At 43.5% G+C, this 18,595-nt stretch overlaps 1 protein-coding gene across 3 annotated transcripts; it reads right to left on the bottom strand.

Moving 5' to 3' along the window:
* Positions 1-664: 664 nt before the first annotated feature.
* LOC122541582 (zinc finger protein 271-like) lies at positions 665-18,377 on the bottom strand. 3 transcript variants are annotated; one of them, XM_043678423.1, is made up of 3 exons: positions 16,998-18,377; positions 11,752-11,754; positions 665-2,613 (listed from the first exon to the last, which is right to left on the bottom strand). In XM_043678423.1, exons 1-3 carry the CDS (start codon positions 18,180-18,182, stop codon positions 1,021-1,023), a joined length of 2,781 nt encoding a protein of 926 aa, XP_043534358.1. In that variant the 5' UTR covers positions 18,183-18,377; the 3' UTR covers positions 665-1,020. The 3 variants fall into 3 exon arrangements, with proteins under 3 accessions (XP_043534358.1, XP_043534356.1, XP_043534357.1); XM_043678421.1 differs by lacking the exons at positions 11,752-11,754; positions 16,998-18,377 and adding an exon at positions 11,086-11,124 and having other exon boundaries at positions 665-3,082; XM_043678422.1 differs by lacking the exons at positions 11,752-11,754; positions 16,998-18,377 and adding an exon at positions 11,086-11,099 and having other exon boundaries at positions 665-3,078.
* Between the last annotated feature and the right edge of the window lie 218 nt (positions 18,378-18,595).

The following is an 18,595-nucleotide window of genomic DNA, read 5'->3' as shown; positions in this document are numbered from 1 at the left end:
TTTGGTACACAGGCCAGGGAGCAGTGAAGTGAATCAGCGCAGGAATCCACACAGAGATAGATGGGTGGTGGGAGCTAATCAAGTCACGTCTGGGGTAGTTGGTCTGTGGGAATTAGTCAGGTCAGTTTGGAGATCATCAGGGTGGGGGGTCATCAGTTCTCTTCGGGGCTGAAGGGAGCGTGGTCAGGCCAGCATGACTGGTGGTGGGAGTTGTGTGGGTTATCAAATCTTTGTTTACCTAAAAGGTAGACAAGCTTCTTTTCCTATCTGGCATTTGCTGGGTAATTAAAATAAAAACAGTGAGTGCTGGAAACAGCAGTTCTGGGAACATCTGTGGAGAGAGAAACAGAGTTAATGTTTGAGTCCAATATAACTCTACTTTGGGCGGAACAGTGGCTCAATGATTAGCACTGCTGCCTCACAGTGCCAGGGACCCGGGTTCAATTCCAGCCTCAGGCAACTGTCTGTGCGGAGTTTGCACATTCTCCCAGTATCTGCGTGGGATTCCTCTGGGGGCTGTGGTTTCCTCCCACAATCCAAAGATGGGCAAGTTAGATGAATTGGCCTTGTGAAATTGCCCATAGTGTTCAGGCATGTGTAGGTTAGGTGCATTAGTCAAGATTAAATGTAGAGTAATAGGGTAAAGGAATGGGTTTGGGTGGGATACTCTTCGGAGAGTCAGTGCAGACTTGTCGGGTCGAAGGGCCTATTTCCACACTGTAGGGATTCTATGATAACTTTACTCGTGAAACATTAAGTCAATCTGTTAACTCTGTTTTGTTCTCCACAGATGCTGCAAGTTCTCTTGTATATCTCCAGCATTTTCCATTTTCATTTCAGATCTCCAACATTCACAGTGTTTTGCTTTTATTTATCAGGTAGCTATTTAGGTTCTTCCCAAAGTAAACACAATGATGGACCAGGAACTTTACTGACTCTGTGGAAGCCTTGTCACAAACAGCACACTGAAAGCGTTTCTCCCCTGTGTGAATCCTGGTGCATTCCAAATGTTCAAACACATCAGGGAAGGTTCATCACAATCTCAGAACTGAAAGGATACTCTCCTGTATGAATCTTCTGATGGAGCAGAAGACTTGATGAATCTGAGAATGATTTACCACACACGTTGCACGTGAAAGAATTTTCCCTTGTGTGAATGCGTTGGTGTTTGCGGAGGTGTGATGATCTTGAGAATGATTTGTCACATACTTCACACGTAAATGGTTTCTCCCCAGTGTGAATTCGTTGGTGTACGCAGAAGCTCGATAAATCTGAGAAAGACTTGTCACACACCTCACACGTGAACGGCTTTTCTCCTGTGTGGATTCGTTGATGTACACGAAGAGTTGATGACCGTGAGAATGATTTGTTGCAGACCTCACACCTGAATGGTTTCTCCCCAGTGTGAATGCGCTGATGTCTGCGAAGGGTCAATGATTCTGAGAATGATTTTTTGCACACCTCACATGTGAAAGGTTTCTCCCCCGTGTGTACTCTCTGATGGTGCAGGAGACTCGATGAAACTGAGAATGATTTGTCACACACCACACATAAGAATGGTTTCTCACCAGTGTGGACAGGTTGGTGTCTGCGAAGGTGCGAAGAAGTCAAGAATGATTTGTCACACACATCACATGTGAATGGTTTCATTCCTGTGTGAATGAGTTGGTGTCTGCGAAGAGTTGACAAGTCGGAGAATGATTTGTCACATACTTCACAAGTGAATGGCTTTTCCCCTGTGTGAATCCGTTGGTGCACGCGGAGAGTCGAGGTCTGCGAGAATGACTTGTCACACACCTCGCACACAAAAGGTTTCTCTCCCGTGTGAATACGTTCGTGTCTGCGAAGAGTTGATGTCTCTGAGAATGATTTATCACATACCTCGCACACAAAAGGTTTCTCTCCTGTGTGGGTGCGTTGGTGTACATGGAGGGTCGATGCCTCTGAGAATGATTTATCACACACCTCACACTTGAAAGGTTTCTCCCCTGTGTGGACTCTCTGATGGAGCAGGAGACTTGATGAATCAGAGAATGACTTGTCACACACCACACATGTGAATGGTTTTACCCCGGTGTGAATGGGTTGGTGTCTGCGGAGGTGTGAAGAATTTGAGAATGATTTATCACACACCTCACATTTGAATGGTTTCTCCCCTGTATGAATGCGTTGGTGTCTGCGCAGGGTTGATAAGTCGGAGAATGACTTGTCACATACTTCACAAGTGAATGGTTTCTCCCCCGTGTGAATGCGTTGATGCACACGCAGAGTTGATGTCTGCGAGAATGATTTGTCACACACCTCACATGTGAAGGGTTTCTCCCCTGTGTGAATGCGTTCATGTCTGCGAAGAGTTGATGACTCTGAAAATGATTTGTCACACACCTCGCACGTGAAGGGTTTCTCCCCGGTGTGAATACGCTGGTGAACCCGGAGGGATGATGACTCTGAGAATGATTTATCACACACCTTGCAGGTAAATGGCTTCTCCCCAGTGTGAATAAGCCAGTGTTTCACCAGGCTTGACAGTTGTGTAAAGCTCCTGTTACACACCTCACATACGAATGGTTTCTCCCCAGTGTGAATACGTCGGTGACTCACCAGTGTTGATGACTTTGCAAAACCTCGTTCGCAGACCTCACACTTGAATTGTTTCATTTCCATGAAGCTGCTCTTACTTTAACAGTTGGACAACTGTTTTATTGTGTATGGATTTTCTGTGCCTGTGGAGCCCTCACCTCTCATGTGTAGGGATGAGTCAGTGGTTCATGAAGCTCGATGAATGATTGAAGCTCTCGCCACACTTGGAGCCACTCACACTTCTTCCCAGCCTCACCCTGATCGATCGCCCACAACCGAACCTTCAGAAAAGTTGGTTCTGATGGAAGGCTCCACACCACTGATCTGATGATACGTCAGAGCTCCCCTAACCCGATCAATTTCCAAAGCTTCTCTGTTTTGAGCAATGTTGTGAAGGGACTGATGGCTTCCCACAGTTGTGCAGCTGTTCCACTGGGTAATGGTCAGGAACTGTCTGCAGTACCTATCCTCTCTGTATTCTCTGGTGTCCGGTGCAATCTTTCTGTAAAACAGGAAAAGAACACTTGATTTCCTCCAATTCCATCTCTTTATTTGCTGAAGGGACTGACTCCTCAGTTAGAGATTGTTCCACAGTGAATATCAGTCTGCTATTCCCTGTGTGGTAGGGGATAAGATACAAGTCCTTTCTTTTTCCTCACTTGAATGTCAACACCCTCTGTTTCCAGCAGGTACACTGGATAGTGATCAGGAGTAGATAATGTGTTTACTTTCTTTCCTCTGCCCAAACCTTCATCTTCCCAGACCCCATGACAGCCATGGGAAAGACAGTCAGGTGCAGTATAAAATGGGTCATCAATTCACCATATGTTCAAGAAATGTAGCTAGTTTTGCACTTAAACTATTTGTTTACAAAAAAAATCAAGCAAAGTGTTAAATACAATGGAGATTTGAAATTTATTTTTATTCACTCAGGATGCAGGCATCTCTGCCTAGGCTGGCATATCTTACCCATCCCTAAGTGCCCAGAGGGCAGTTAAGAGTCAACCACGTCACTATGTGTCTGGAGTCACATGTAGTCCAGACCAGGTAAGGATGACAGAAATCCTTCCCTAAAGGACATTAGTGAACCAGATGGTTTTTTTTACAACAATCAACCCTTAATTCCAGATTCTTCATTGAATTCAAATTCTACTGTCTGCCTGGCAGGATTTGAACCCATTCCCTAGAACATAAGTTGGGTTTCTGCATTAATAGTCCAGCAATACTACCACTAGGCCATTGCCTCCCCCTTATATCTCAGATAGCTTTCTCAAAGTAAAAGGAAAAATGAGGGTGAACTTAAATTAAGATTGCATTCTCTCTTAATTCTGAGACAGGGAGTTAACTCCTTTCCCAATTTCTTCTGGTCCCTTGCTGGGGTAGAGAGAAGGGATTTCCCAAATACTTAGTTTTCAGATTCCAAATATTTGAAGTGAATCCAAAGCAAAAAGCTTCAACATGAAATTAGAAATAGGGTTTCATGACAAATCATTTAAAATGGGAGGAGGGGAAATTACGTAACTAAAGATAGGACGTAGATTAGATTACGTTACAGTGTGGAAACAGGCCCTTCGGCCCAACAAGTCCACACCGACCCGCCGAAGCGCAACCCACCCATACCTCTACCCCTACATTTACCCCTTACCTAACACTACGGGCAATTTAGCATGGCCAATTCACCTAACCTGCACATCTTTGGACTGTGGGAGGAAACCGGAGCACCCGCAGACACGGGGAGAATGTGCAAACTCCACACAGTCAGTCGCCTGAGGCGGGAATTGAACCCGGGTCTCTGGCGCTGTGAGGCAGCAGTGCTAACCACTGTGCCACCCAGTAGAGGAGATAGGTGATGAACTGCAGGTATTGGTAGGTCCAGAGCTTTAAAAAAATCAGTTAACTTGAGGCATAACAGCTTCCCTGTGGAGCTGAGTCCAATCATTTTCCTTCCTGCAGTAAAGTGTTGATGTCATTCCAGCTAGCAACTTAGAGTCAGAGATGCAGTGTCCAAGCATAAGCAGTCAGCCCAGCCTGATGTCCTGTTCACCTTTCAGGGGGGAGTCAAAAAGCAAGTGACCTCAAATCCCAGATTTGGATCTTGCGATTCAACCAGCAATGACAAAGTTAACTGTAAATGTGTTAGTGATTATCTTAGTAGAATGAGTCCTGATAGAAATAGAGAAAATATGTACAGAGTGGACCATTTGACCCTTTGAGTCTGTTCTGCCATTCATATGGTTATGGCCGATCATCCAACTCAGTGTCCTTTTCTTGCTTTCTCTCCATACCCTTTGATCCCTATAGCCCCAAGAACTATATCTAACTCCTTCTTGAAAACATTTAATGTTTTGGCCTCAACTACTTTCTAAGACAGGGAATTCCACAGACTCACCACTCTCTGGATGAAGATAATTTCTCCTCATCTCAGTCCTAAATGGGCTACACCGGTATCCTTAAGACTGTGACCCCTGATTCTGGACCGTATAATGATTTGAAACATTCTTGCTGCATTTTCTCTATTTTGCTTTTAAATATAGGTTTCTATGAGATTCCTCTATCATTCTTCTAAACTTCAGTGAGCATACCAATCTAGTTTGTCTTCATATATCAGTCCCACCATCTCAGAAATCAATGTGGTAAACATTTGTTGCATTTCTCCATAGCCAGAACATCCTTTCTCAGAAAAGGAGACCAAAACTGCACACAATATTCTAGGTGTAGCATCACCAAGACCTTATACAACTGCAAGGAGAAAATGAGGACTGCAGATGCTAGAGATCAGAGTCGAGTATGTAGTGCTGGGAAAGCAGAGCAGGCCAGGCAGCATCCGAGGAGCAGGAGAATCGACGTTTCGGGCATAAGCCCTTCCTGTTGAAGGGCTTATGCCCAAAATGTCGATTCTCCTGCTCCTCAGATGCTGCCTGGCCTGCTCTGCTTTCCCAGCACCACACTCTTCACTCTTATACAACTGCAGCATGACATCCTTGCTCCTGTACTCAAATCCTCTTGCTAAGAAGGTCAACACACAACTTGCCTTCTTCACCACCTGCTGCAACTGCATGCTTACTTAGAACATAGAACATTACAGTGCAGTACAGGCCCTTCTGCCCTCTATGTTGTGCTGACCAGTGAAACCAATCTGAAACCCATCTAACCTACACTTTCAGTGACTGGTGTACAAGAACATTCAGGTTTCATTGCATTTCCCCTGTTCCCAGTCTATCGCCATTCTGATAACAAACCACCTTTATCCAAAATTTACTTCATCTGCTATGCATTTGCCCAATCAACTTGTCCAAATCACACTAAAACATCTCTACATCCTCCGTGCAGTCCACCCTCCCACCTAGTTTTATGCTGTCTGCAAACTTGAAGATATAACATTTCATCTCCTCTCATAAATCATTCATACATATTATGAATAGGTGAAGTCCAAGCACTAATCCCAATAGTACCTCACTAGCCACTGGGTGCCACTTAGAAAATTTGTTCCGACTCTTTGTTTCCTGTCTGCTCAGTTCTCTATCCATGTCAGTACACTATCCCCAATACCAGCCACTTAATATTGACATGCTAATCTGTTGTGTGGGACCCTTCTGCAAGTCCAAGTAAACCACACCGACTGGCAACCCCATATCAACTTTACCAGTTACATCCTTGAAACATTCCAATAGATTTGTCAAGCATGATTTCCCTTTAGCACAACCATATTGAATCTGTCAAATTTTGTCACCATTTTCTGTTACTTTATAATAGACTCTAGCATTTCCCTATTACCAATATCAGGCTGACCCTATAATGCCCTGTTTTCTCTCTACTTTTTTTTTAACCTTACGGTTTGATTAACTACCCTCCAATGAATAGGAACTGTTCCAGAGTCTCAAAAGATGGCAACCATTGCATCCATTTCTAGACCACTTCCTTAAACACTCTATGATGTAGATTGTTGGGCCCTGGGGACATGTTGGCCTTTAATCTCACCAATTTCCCCAACACCATTTCCATACTAATACTGCTTTCCTTCAGTTCCTCTTTCTCACACGACTGTGTTCACCAACATTTTTAGGATATTATTTGTGTCCTTTGTGAGAATAGAACCAAAATATATATTGGTCTGTCATCTCTTTGTCCCACATCATAACGTCCCTTGTTTCTGATTGTATGGACTGACATTTGTTTTCACTAATCTTTTTCTTGTCAAATGCCTACAGAAGCTTTTTAAATGAGTCTATACTTTCCCTGCAAGCTTACTCTCATATTTGTTTTTCTGTGAATTAATCCTTTTGATTTCCTTTGCTGAAATCAAAACTGCTCCCAATCCTCAGGTCTACTGCTTTTATTAGACATTTTGTATGCCCCTTCCTTCGATCTAATATCATCCCTAATTTCCTTTGCTAGCCATGGACAGGCCATTTTTCCTATTTTGCGCCAGGTAGGAATGAACAATTATTGCAGTTCCTCTTTAAATGTTTGCCACTGCCTCTCGTTTGTCATCTCCTTAAATAACACTCACCAATTTATTATAGTCAACCCATGCCTTATGTCATCCTAGTTTCCTCTATTTAGATTTAGGGCTCTACTCTCAGAATTAACTATGTCACTTTCCACCTTCATGAAGAACTGTATCATACTAAAGTCACTCTTCCCCAAGGGGCCTCACATAGCTAGACTGCCAATTATCCCTTTCTTATCTCACAATATCCAGTCTTGAATGTTTTGATACAGAAAACCATCTTGTACATATTCCAAGTATGCAACTTCTACAGCATTGTTACTGATTGGATTTGTCCAATTTATAGGCAAATGAAACTCACCCATAATGACAGCTACACCCTCGTTGTTTGTGGTTCCAATTTCATGTTTAATTCCTTCCCTGACATTACCACTACAGTTCAGGGGTCTATGTACAATCCCCACTGTTGTTTTCTGCCCATGGTTTCCATACAAATTCATTTCACCACAGCTAATATCTTTCCTCACTATTGCATCCATGGTCCCTCTATCCAGCAATGTTGCCCCACTCCTTTTGCTCTTGTCTGTCCTTCCTAAAACCTGAATGCCCAGATATTTAATTCCCATCCTGGTCATCCCACGGTCACATCTCTGTAATCCCAACTATATCATACCCATTTATACCTATTTGCATGACAAATTCATCCACTTCATTGAGAATGCATTGAGCATTAAGAGGCAATACCTTAAGTTTGGCCTTCCCAATACTTTTAATCTTCCTCACATTATTTAGCACTGTAGCTTGAATTCTTTGCCCATCACTTCTCTGATTTCCAGTTCTGTCTTTTGCTTTTATCCATTTTTACCTCTCTACTGTCTCTTTGTATAGATTCCTATCCCTATACCATTTTAGTTTAAACCCATCCCATTCGCACTCACAAATATATCCTTTAGAAATATATTTGAGGAAAACAAACTGGACAGAAAATGCTACAAGCTAAGGAAAAATAGTACTTTGGTGTAGCTGTTTGAAGGGTCCTAGTTTATCCTGGGAAATTAGGTACATTGCACCCCCTTTCTGTGCACATCCTAAATTCAGCTACCAACCACAGCATTGGGGGGAAAAAAATCAATCTCGCACAGGCTTTTGAGAAAAGATGAGGACTTCAGATAAAAAATTTAAACAAGGCATGAAAATGCAATTTCAAGAAAACTGTGTCTCCAAGAAAAGGTTAACAATCCAGGCATTGAGAATTCAAAACTTGTTGCCTGTATCTTAACTTCCATTGTGTCCCATTCATTCATCACCTTTGCATTTCCTGGCTTTTCTTTGCCCACAGTCTGAAAACATCTCAGTTTTAAAATTCCTCATCCCTGTTTTCAAATTCCTCCTTGGCCTCACTTCTCCCCAACTTCATAATCTCTTTCGGCCCTATAACCCTCTGAAACCTTCACATTGCTTCAAATTCTTGAGCAGCTCCCATTGTAACTGTTCTAACATTTGTGGCTGTGCCTTCAGCTGCCCTCAAAGTCCACTTAGAACTGATGGTGCCAAGTAGTTAACCTCACATCATTGAAAGCAGCAGACGATTTCAACACCAGCATGTATTGCTGGACTGAGAAAGCCATGAACAGAAATACAGCAAACAAAATAGAGCTCATATCCCTTAGACCAGATTAGTCAGAATGATCAACAGCTCCACATCTCTGTTCCCTTTCTGCCACTCCCATCTCTGACCATTGCCTTCGTGAATTCACATGCAGCAATTTCGAGGTTACAACCTTAATTCCCTTTACACTCTCCCTTCACTGGGAAACTGCTTCACAATGAGGGTCAGTTGGATGGTACATCATGAGGGGGAATCGCACTGCTCTGACTGAAAACCTGTCTGACATTTTACACAACAACAATAGGCAATAGCTTGCATTTATACAGCATTTTAAACATAGTTCAATGGTCAAAAGGTCCTAAGGGGAGACTCAAGGATTTCAGCACTGAGGCTGACACTACAGTGCAGTAGTGAGGGAGTGTGCCACTTTCAGAGGTTCCATATTTCAGAGGGGATGTTACACAGGGAACCCTTCTGCTCCCCGTCTGCTACCTTGCCCCCAGCACCATTACCCTCCCATTTATCGTTCAGCCCCCTTGGGGCAGCCCCTCATTCCCGATAACAGCTTATTCTCGAAACATCAATTCGCCTGCTCCTCAGATGCTGCCTTCCCAGCTGTGCTTTACCAGCAGCACACTCTTTGACTCTGATCTCCAGCATCTGCAGTGCTCACTTTCTCCCAATATTAATTCATCAGTCAACACCATTAAAAAACAGATTACCTGGTCATTCTTATTTGCTGTTTGTGGCAGGTTCATATTGACAATCACATTTTGAGTGTTACCACAGTGACCAGATGAAAAAGTACTTTACTGGACGTAAATTCTTTTGAGACATTATGTCTCAAAATAATTAGAGATTTTTAACCTTTTTCAGGTGGTGACAGAAACGGGGGAAGGGAGGTCTTGGAGGTTTCTAAAAAAACAGGCAACATCCAATTCCCAACAGAGAACTGACCATTCACAGTCCACAGGATAATAACCAACACCCAACACACAATTCAACAACAGGAAATCAATAAGAATCCTCAGACACTCTGTACCTCCCACATAATTATACTTCACCTTCTCATATTCAGGAATGAGCCATCAGCAAAACTCAGCTTGGAAATTAGAAGGAAAATGCTTCCAATAAACACAATCAATATCCAACACAGCTCCAGTCATACAGTCATAGCGTCGTACAGCATGGAAACAGACCCTTCAGTCCAACCAGTCCATGTCGAACATAGTCCCACACTGAACTAATCCCACCTGTCTGTTCCTGGCCCTTTCCTGTTCATGTAACCATCCAAAAGTCTTTTAAGTGTTGTAACTGTACCCATATTCACCACTTGCTCAGGAAGTTCATTCCACATGCGAACCTCTCTCTGTGTAAAAACATTGTCTCTTATGTCTTATTTAAATCTATCTCCTTTCATCTTAAAAATATACCCCCAGTCTTGAAATTCCCCATCTGAGGAAAAGACAACTACCATCAACTCTATCTATACCTCTCATTATTTTATAAATTCCTATTAGGTCACCTCTCAACCTCCTACACTCCAGTGAAAAAAGTCCCACTAGGAGAAAGTGAGGAATGCAGATGCTGGAGATCAGAGTCAAAAAGTGTGGTGCTGTAACAGCACAACCAGTCAGGCAGCATCTGAGGAGCAGGACAGTCGCCATTTCGAGCATAAGCTCTTCATCAGGAATGTGGAACATTTCAAGCTTATGCTCAAAAAGACACATTCCTGATGAAGAACTTATGCTCAAAACGTCGACTGTTCCGCTCCTCAGATGCTGCCTGACCGGTTGTGCATTTCCAGTCCCACACTTTTTGAAAAATGTCCCAGCCTATAACTCAGACCTTCCATACCCGGTAACATCCTGGTAAATCTCTTCTGAACCCTCTCCAGCTTGATAATATCCTTCCTGTAACTGGGCGGCCAGAACTGGACATGGTATTCCAGAAAAGGCCTCAGCAATGTCCTCAACATAACATTCTAACTCCTACTCTCAAAGGACTGCCAAACACCTTTTTAACTATCCTGTCTATATGTGTCACAAAGTTTAAACAATTGTCTACCTGCACCCCTAGGTCCCTCTGTTTTACAACGCTACCTAAGGCCCTACCAATAATTGTATAAGCCCTACCCTTGTTTGTTATACCAAAATGCAGTACATCGCATTTATCCAGATTGTGCTCCATTTGCTATCTGTCACCTCAATGACCCATTTGATCAAGATCCCTTTGTAATCTTAGAAAATCTTCTTCACTGTCTACTATGCTACAAAGTCAAACAGTTCAGCACAAAGCACACTGTAAACAGCTCTCTCAGCTGGGTCTTCTCACACAGCATAAGGGACATTTCCACCCCTGATTACCCACAGGATAGTCAGACTGCCTGAAGATTGGTGTGGATATTATGGGATACAATTTGTATAAAAGCTGCTCCTTCACTCACCATCTCCTCATTTGGTTTTCAGTCCCTATAGGAAGTGAACCAGCTCTGGAAGAGGAAGAGGAGACAATGGGCAGAGTGGGTGGGCTCTCTGATTGACGTCTCTCACAGTCAATCCAAATATTTCTGGAGCAACATGAGTTTCCAGAAACTTGGGAAACTGACCGAGGAAATGGAGGTGACTTTGAGCAGCAGATCAGGTGGGGATTTAAACTTGTCATTGTCCCATCTGAATAAAACCTCACTTATTGCAGCTGCTGTCTCAGTTCCCCTGGTAAATGTTTGACAGAGACTTTCAAACTATGAATATCAGTGGGATGTGTATCCTCGGAATGTGTTTGGCAGCAGATCAGAAGAGGAAGACCCACAGTATCCAAGGCAGTGATGATGCGCAGTAGTGGGATGAGCACATATATTCGGAGCAAGTGTCACAAGAGGGTGAGACACAGAATACAGGACTGGAGGGAAATCTTGACTTTAATTCAGGGATTGACTCTTGACGGTATTAACCCCTCATTTGCTCTTGGTGCACAATGGGGATCACCAGGTACATGGAGTGTGGAAACAGTGAATGTGGAGAATATACTGATGGTGGTAGTTGACTTTCTGTTAAACATCACGTTGTGCAGCTCAGGAGCTCCACTCTTGTCATTACAGGCTCCGCCACACTTGCTGCAGAGGGAGCCTGTAGGATCAGAATGTTCAGCATTCGCTGACCTGTTTTTTTTTTGGGCCATCCACACGACTGGCTAAGCTTTCAATTTCTGCTCGCTTCTTCCAAACAGTAAGTCTGCAGAGGTTAGGGCTGTCAGCCACAGTCTTCCCTGACGCATTGTCAGTGTCAATGTCTGTGACCTTATTTCACCAACAGGTATCCCTGTAGCAGACATATGGGCGCCCAGGAAGTCATGACCTAGTGGCTAGTTCATTGTACAGAAGGTCTTTGGATATACAGTTACCGTCAATCAGAGAAACGTGTTCGAATTTGTGCTGGCGCTATAGGCTCAACATTGAAGGAACACTGTTGGAATTAGAAGCCTCTTAGAGCTGTGAGTTGATGATTTTGTCCCTTCAAGAGACACTGAAAATACATCTGAGACATTAAATGTACAAACTGTTCAGCCTTTGAAACCGACCATGGCTGACAATAACTTATACATTTCTGTTAGATTCAGTATCTAAGGGTTACTGCCAAGGCTGTGTTTAGAATACTTACCCGCTGCAAATCGGCAGTTTGAAAGTTTGATTTAAAGTGGTCACTCGTTACAAGTGTCAGTGTTATCTGTGCCTGGGTTCCTGAAGCCATGAAAAATTTTGAAGTCCCAGGTGTCAGGAGAAGTGAAACTGATGGAGAAAAGTGGGTTGACTCCAGGAGCCAGAAACCTTTAACAGACTGGGTACTGATAGGTGATCTCCACATCAACTAACATCCTAATCTCACTTGCATAAGTACAGTCACACTCCAGAATGACCATCTACTCCTATCGGAAAGATGTTGTGAAACTTGAAAGGGTTCAGAAAAGATTTACAAGGATGTTGCCAGGGTTGGAGGATTTGAGCTATAGGGAGAGGCTGAACAGGCTGGGGCTGTTTTCCCTGGAGCGTCGGATGCTGAGGGGTGACCTTATAGAGGTTTACAAATTTATGAGGAGCATGGATAGGGTAAATAGGCAAAGTCTTTTCCCTGGGGTGAGGGAGTCCAGAACTGGAGGGCATATGTTTAGGGTGAGAGGGGAAAGATATAAAAGACACCTAAAAGGCAACTTTTTCGCTCAGAGAGTGGTACGTATATGGAATGAGCTGCCAGAGGATGTGGTGGAGGCTGCTACAATTGCAACTTTTAAAAGGTATCTGGATGGGTATATGAATAGGAAGGGTTTGGAGGGATATGGGCCAGGTGCTGGCAGGTGGGACTAGATTGGGTTGGGATATCTGGTCGGCATGGACGAGTTGGACCGAAGGGTCTGTTTCCTTGCTGTACATCTCTACAACTTTACGACTCTATCTGAAAATCCTTTGTATTCCTACGAAATGGAGCTGCAGTGCACCACCCCACTGTATCAAAAACAAATTTTGCTGGAGAGATTCACCAGGCCTGCTAGCATTTGTGGAAAGAAAATAGTTAATGTTTTGAGTCCAGTGACCCTTCTTGTGAACTGACAGTAGAAAAGATCATATTCCTGCTGATGACATGAGATATGGTGATGGGAAGGGGGTATACGGAGGGAGTGCATGGATGGATGGAAACTGAGCCCAGAGAGAAAGAACACAGGCAAGAATTGTTGATAGCAAATTAGGGATGAACAAGGACTGGATAAGTGATAATGGGGTCTATGAGTGGGTAAAAATGTGTTGGCTGTGCTGAAAGAAACACGTCATGACTTAGCCTGGGAGGTAAGGGTGGGTCAAGGATATATGCTCTAAAACTTTTAAACTCAATGTTGAGTCCTTAAGGCTGTACGGTCCCCAAGCGAAGATGTGATGTTGATCTTCCAGCTTAAGTTGAGCTTCACTGGAGTAAATCTGAGACAGAAATATTGTCTTGGGGACACAGTGGCCTGTTGAAGTGGTAGGCAACTAGAAGCTCAGAATTATTTTAGCGGACAGAGCAGAGGTGTTCTGCAAAGCAACAGGGAGACAATGGCTTAGTGGTATTATTGTTGGACTGTTAATCCAGAGGACGGGTTAGGATCCTCCCATTGGCAGATGATGGAATTTGAATTCAGTGAAAATCGAGAATTAAGGGTCTAGTGATGACAATGAAACCATTATCAATTGTCAGAGCAAAAAAGGAACTTCACCTGGCTCACGAATGTCCTTTCAGAAACTGCCATCCTTACCAGCACTGGACTATATGCTACTCCAGACCCACAGCAACGTGGTTAACTCAGGACTGCCCTCTTGGTTGATCAATAACTGCTGGCCTAGCCAGTGACTATATCATCTAGTGAACAATTTTTAAAAACATATTCATCCAGCCTGCATTTCATCTCCCCAGTATAGAGGAAACACAGCATCGAATTTGATTAAGGTCAGTGATACAGGAGCATCTGAATGAGTGAGGCTGGATAGTCTTAAGCCTGATCTGGGTGTGAGTAATACTCCAGGAACAGTATAGATGGAGCTTGCCTCTGTATCAAATCTGTGCTGTCCCTTCTCTGTGAGTGTTTGATGAGACAATGTCTTCATAGAGAAGTTATTCTACGCTATAGGTGGGTGAACCTAAACTTCTCACATATATTCCAATCTCCAGGGTTCACCCTGAACCCGTCTAGGTCGAAAAACGTGTCAATGTTCAGAACTCCTCTTTTTAATAGTTTATTGTAACATTCATAAGCTTGGAAATATCAGTCCCCTTCTGAGTTAAATCACTATCAAACTCAAACCCTGTCCATGGGCGGCACAGCACTTCTGCCTCACAGCGTCAGAGACCCGGGTTCAATTCCTGCCTCAGGCGACTGACTGTGTGGAGTTTGCACATTCTCCCCGTGTCTGCCTGGGTTTCCTCCGGGTGCTCCGGTTTCCTCCCACAGTCCAAAGCTGTGCCGGTTAGGTGATTTGGCCACTCTAAATTGCCCGTAGTGTTAGGTGTAGGGGAATGGGTCTGGGTGGGTTTTGGGTTTGTATGGACTTGTTGGGCCGAAGGGCCTGTTTCCACACTGTAAGTAATCTAATATTTGGAACGTCTGAGTTGCACTCGCGCCATTAACCCTTGAATTGTTGCTTCTGAAATGTTGCTGCTGTTCCTTTAGCTTCATTGTCCTGTTTGAGTTTATCCAATCCATTTATGAAACTGATTTTCTGAGCAGCTCTATACTGTGTAGTGCTGTCATCGCTGTCTACTTTTGTTGTTATCTGCTGCTGCTCTCTACTACTGCTACCATCTGCTACAACCACGCTTACTGCTAAACACACGTTTTGTAAAACTACCAAAAATATGACACCCTGGACAAATCCCTACCTAAATCTGTGTCATCTTAGAGATTGTAACAATTCCATATCCTGGTTTATGACCAGTCCACTAACATAGGAAGCTGGTTTCCATTCATTGCTGTATCTTCTCTATGAGAATTTGGTGGGGCAATGTCAAGGTGTTCAGACCCTCACAGCCCTCTGGGTGAAAAAAGATTACTCAGCTCCCCACTGATCCTTCCATCAATTGTCTTAAATCTCTGCTCTCTGACTATTAACCTTCCTGTTCAGGTAAATAAGATTGAAACAATCCCATTAGTGTGCATGGCACTTTCTTTCCTTCCATTAAGCCCACCTTGGACAAACCTCCATTAACACGTGCCTGGCCTAGCCCTGAACTCAGTCTTTCTCCAGTTTCTCTCCAGCTCCCCCATGCCCTCACTCACCAAACTCATATTGTCCTGAAGAACCATTTCCCCATCTTTCTTTCGCCTGTGGATATGCTGATCCCACTACAACATATCATCCCTGCCTTGGATGCTGTGGGTCTTCCTCTTCCCATATGCTGTCACACACATTAGAGGATACACATCCCACACTGATGTTGTCAATTTGAAAACCTCTAAAGATGAAAAATGCTATTCCCATTACTAGAAATTTCTCTCAAGTGTTGACGAGGGAAACCAAAGACAGCAGCTGCAACAAGAGGTTTTATTCAGATGGGACAATGAAAAGTTTAAATCACACAGAAAGGATGACCTTTGGAAATGATGGCATTCAGCACATTGCTAGTTACTGACATAAGATTTACCTCATCAACTGTCTGCTGAAACAGCACCTTCTCTGATTGCAGTATTGACCTAGTAAGGCACTTTGTGTATGATCAAACTGGCAAATTCTCTACACAGTTCCCATGTTACCAACTGATCTGATTACTGATAAGTGTGTTGAATGTTTGCACTCTGACTGCCTTCCCAGGATCAGCTCTGGCAATGATTTGACAGTATTACCAAAGTGAAATAATGGCTTCCTATCATTTCTCTTTGATTTTGTCACTCATTCCTGTTCTTACTTTTGGTCTTTTGAGGTGTTGCACCTCGTAGCAAAATTTGTTTGAATTAAGCAAGGTGACTGTCTGTCAGATTCAATTTCTCTGTTGGGTTGATGATTTCCAGAGTATATTGTGACGTTGCTTCTTGTTGTATCTGGAAGATTTCACACTGTGTACCAGCTTCAACTTACATCAGAAAGAGTGCAGCCCCTGAGAGCAGGTCATTGATGTTCATCTGCTTCCCTTGCTTGCACTTCACTTTCAAGAGATGTCTATGAAAGCAAAATCAAATCCTGTGCTAAGTCTGGAGCAGTTAGAAATAGTTTGAGAAAGATGTTTTGAAATAACTTGTGGTCAAACTCTGCCGTCACTTTCTCTCTCCCAGTCAAGAACTGGTTGAAAGCTTCAGATTCAAAGACAATATTCTGACTTTCCTTTGCAGTCTCTGTGTACAATGTTGTTTAGTTTGTGTTAATGCTCTGGACATAAACACAACTGGTTGTCCTTGCTGCATGCTTCAAGTCTGTTGCAGTGCTATGACTGAGTGAAAACTAGCCAAGAACTTGGTTGGGTAGTTCCTTGATGAGTTTGCTGATGATACAGGAGGTCCAACATTTTATATGATGGCTTTATAACAGAACTCCCACTGATAGAATTCTTCCCAATGTAAATACATTGATGGACCAGGAGCTTCACTGACACTGTGAAAGCCTTGTCACAAAAATCACACTTGAAGAGTTTCTCCCCTGTGTGAATCCTGGTGAATTCCAGATGTTCAAATACATCAGGGAAGGTTCATCACAATCTCAGAACTGAAAGGACATTTTCCCGTATGAATCTTCTGATGGAACAGGAGATGCAATGAGTTCAAGAATGATTTGTTACATACTTCACATGTGAATGGTTTCTCCTCTGTATGAATCCTCTGATGTCGGAGGAGTCTGGATGAAACTGAGAATGATTTGCCACACATATCACATGAGAATGGCTTCTCCCCAGTATGGACAGGTTGGTGTCTACGAAGGTGCAAAGAAGTCAAGAATGATTTGCCACACACATCACATGTGAATGGCTTCACCTCTGTGTGAATGAGTTGGTGTCTGTGGAAGCTCGATAAATCTGAGAATGATTTGTCACACACCTTACACATGAATGGTTTCTCCCCTGTGTGAATGCGTTTGTGTACATGGAGAGTTGAGGTCTGTGAGAATGATTTGTCACACACCTCACACATGAATGGTTTCTCCTCTGTGTGAGTGCGTTTGTGTCTGCGAAGGGTTGATGATTCTGAGAATGATTTGTCACACATCTCACACGTGAATGGTTTTTCTCCTGTGTGAATGCGTTGGTGTACACGGAGAGTTGATGATTCTACGAACACTTTGTCACAAACATCACACTTGAACGGTTTGTCCCCTGTGTGAATCCTTTGGTGGAGCAGGAGACTTGATGAATCTGAGAATGATTTGTCACATGCATCGCACATGAATGGTTTCTTCTCTGTGTGGACAGGTCGGTGTCTGCGGAGATGTGATGAATTTGAGAATGATTTTTCACACACCTCACATGTGAATGGCTTCTCCCCAGTATGAATACGCTGGTGTACCCGCAAAGTTGATGACTCTGAGAACGACTTGTCACACACCTCACATTTGTACGGTTTCTCTCCTGTATGAATGCGTTGGTGTCTGCGGAGAGTTGATAAATCGGAGAACGATTTGTTGCACACCTCACAGGTAAATGGCTTTTCCCCAGTATGGATGCGTTGGTGTATGCGGAGGGTAGATGTCTGTGAGAATGATGTGTCACAGACCTCACAAACAAAGGGTTTCTCCCCTGTGTGAATGCGTTGATGCCTGCGGAGGATCCATGACTCTGAGAATGATTTGTCACATACCTCACATGAAAAGGGTTTCTCCCCTGTGCGAACCTGCTGGTGAACACAGAGGTGTGATGACTCTGAGAATGATTTGTCACATACCGGGCAGGTAAATGGTTTCACCCCAGTGTGAATGTGCTGGTGTTTCACCACGCCTGCTAACTGTGTGAAGCCCCTGTTACACACCTTACATACAAATGGTTTCGTCCCAGTGTGAATGTGCTGATGACTCACAAGTGTCGATATCTTTGCAAACATTCGTTTGCACAACACACACTTGAACTGTTTCACTTCCAGGAAGTTGCCCGTATTTTAACCATTATTCAGTTGTTTCACTGTATGTGGGAGATTTTTGAAGCCTGTGTTGTCTTCCTTTAACACGTCAACTTGAACAGCCACTCCCCTGTAGGAATGAGTCAATGGTTCATGAGGCTTGATGAATAATTGAAGTTCTCACGACACTTGGAGCCACTGACACTTATTCGGAGCCTCACCCTGACCGATCACCCACAGCCGAACCTTCAGAAAGGTTGGTTCTGATGGAAGGCTCCACACAATTGACCAGTTTCAGACCTGATGATATGTCAAAGTTCCCCTGATCCAACCGATTTCCAAATGATGATTCAACCGCTCAGTCTTCTCTGTGTTGAGCAATGCTGTGAAGGAACTGG

Source organism: Chiloscyllium plagiosum, chromosome 37 (genome assembly GCF_004010195.1).
Source record: "Chiloscyllium plagiosum isolate BGI_BamShark_2017 chromosome 37, ASM401019v2, whole genome shotgun sequence".
Taxonomy (NCBI): Eukaryota; Metazoa; Chordata; class Chondrichthyes; order Orectolobiformes; family Hemiscylliidae; genus Chiloscyllium; species Chiloscyllium plagiosum.
This window is presented reverse-complemented; position numbering and strand designations above follow the sequence as displayed.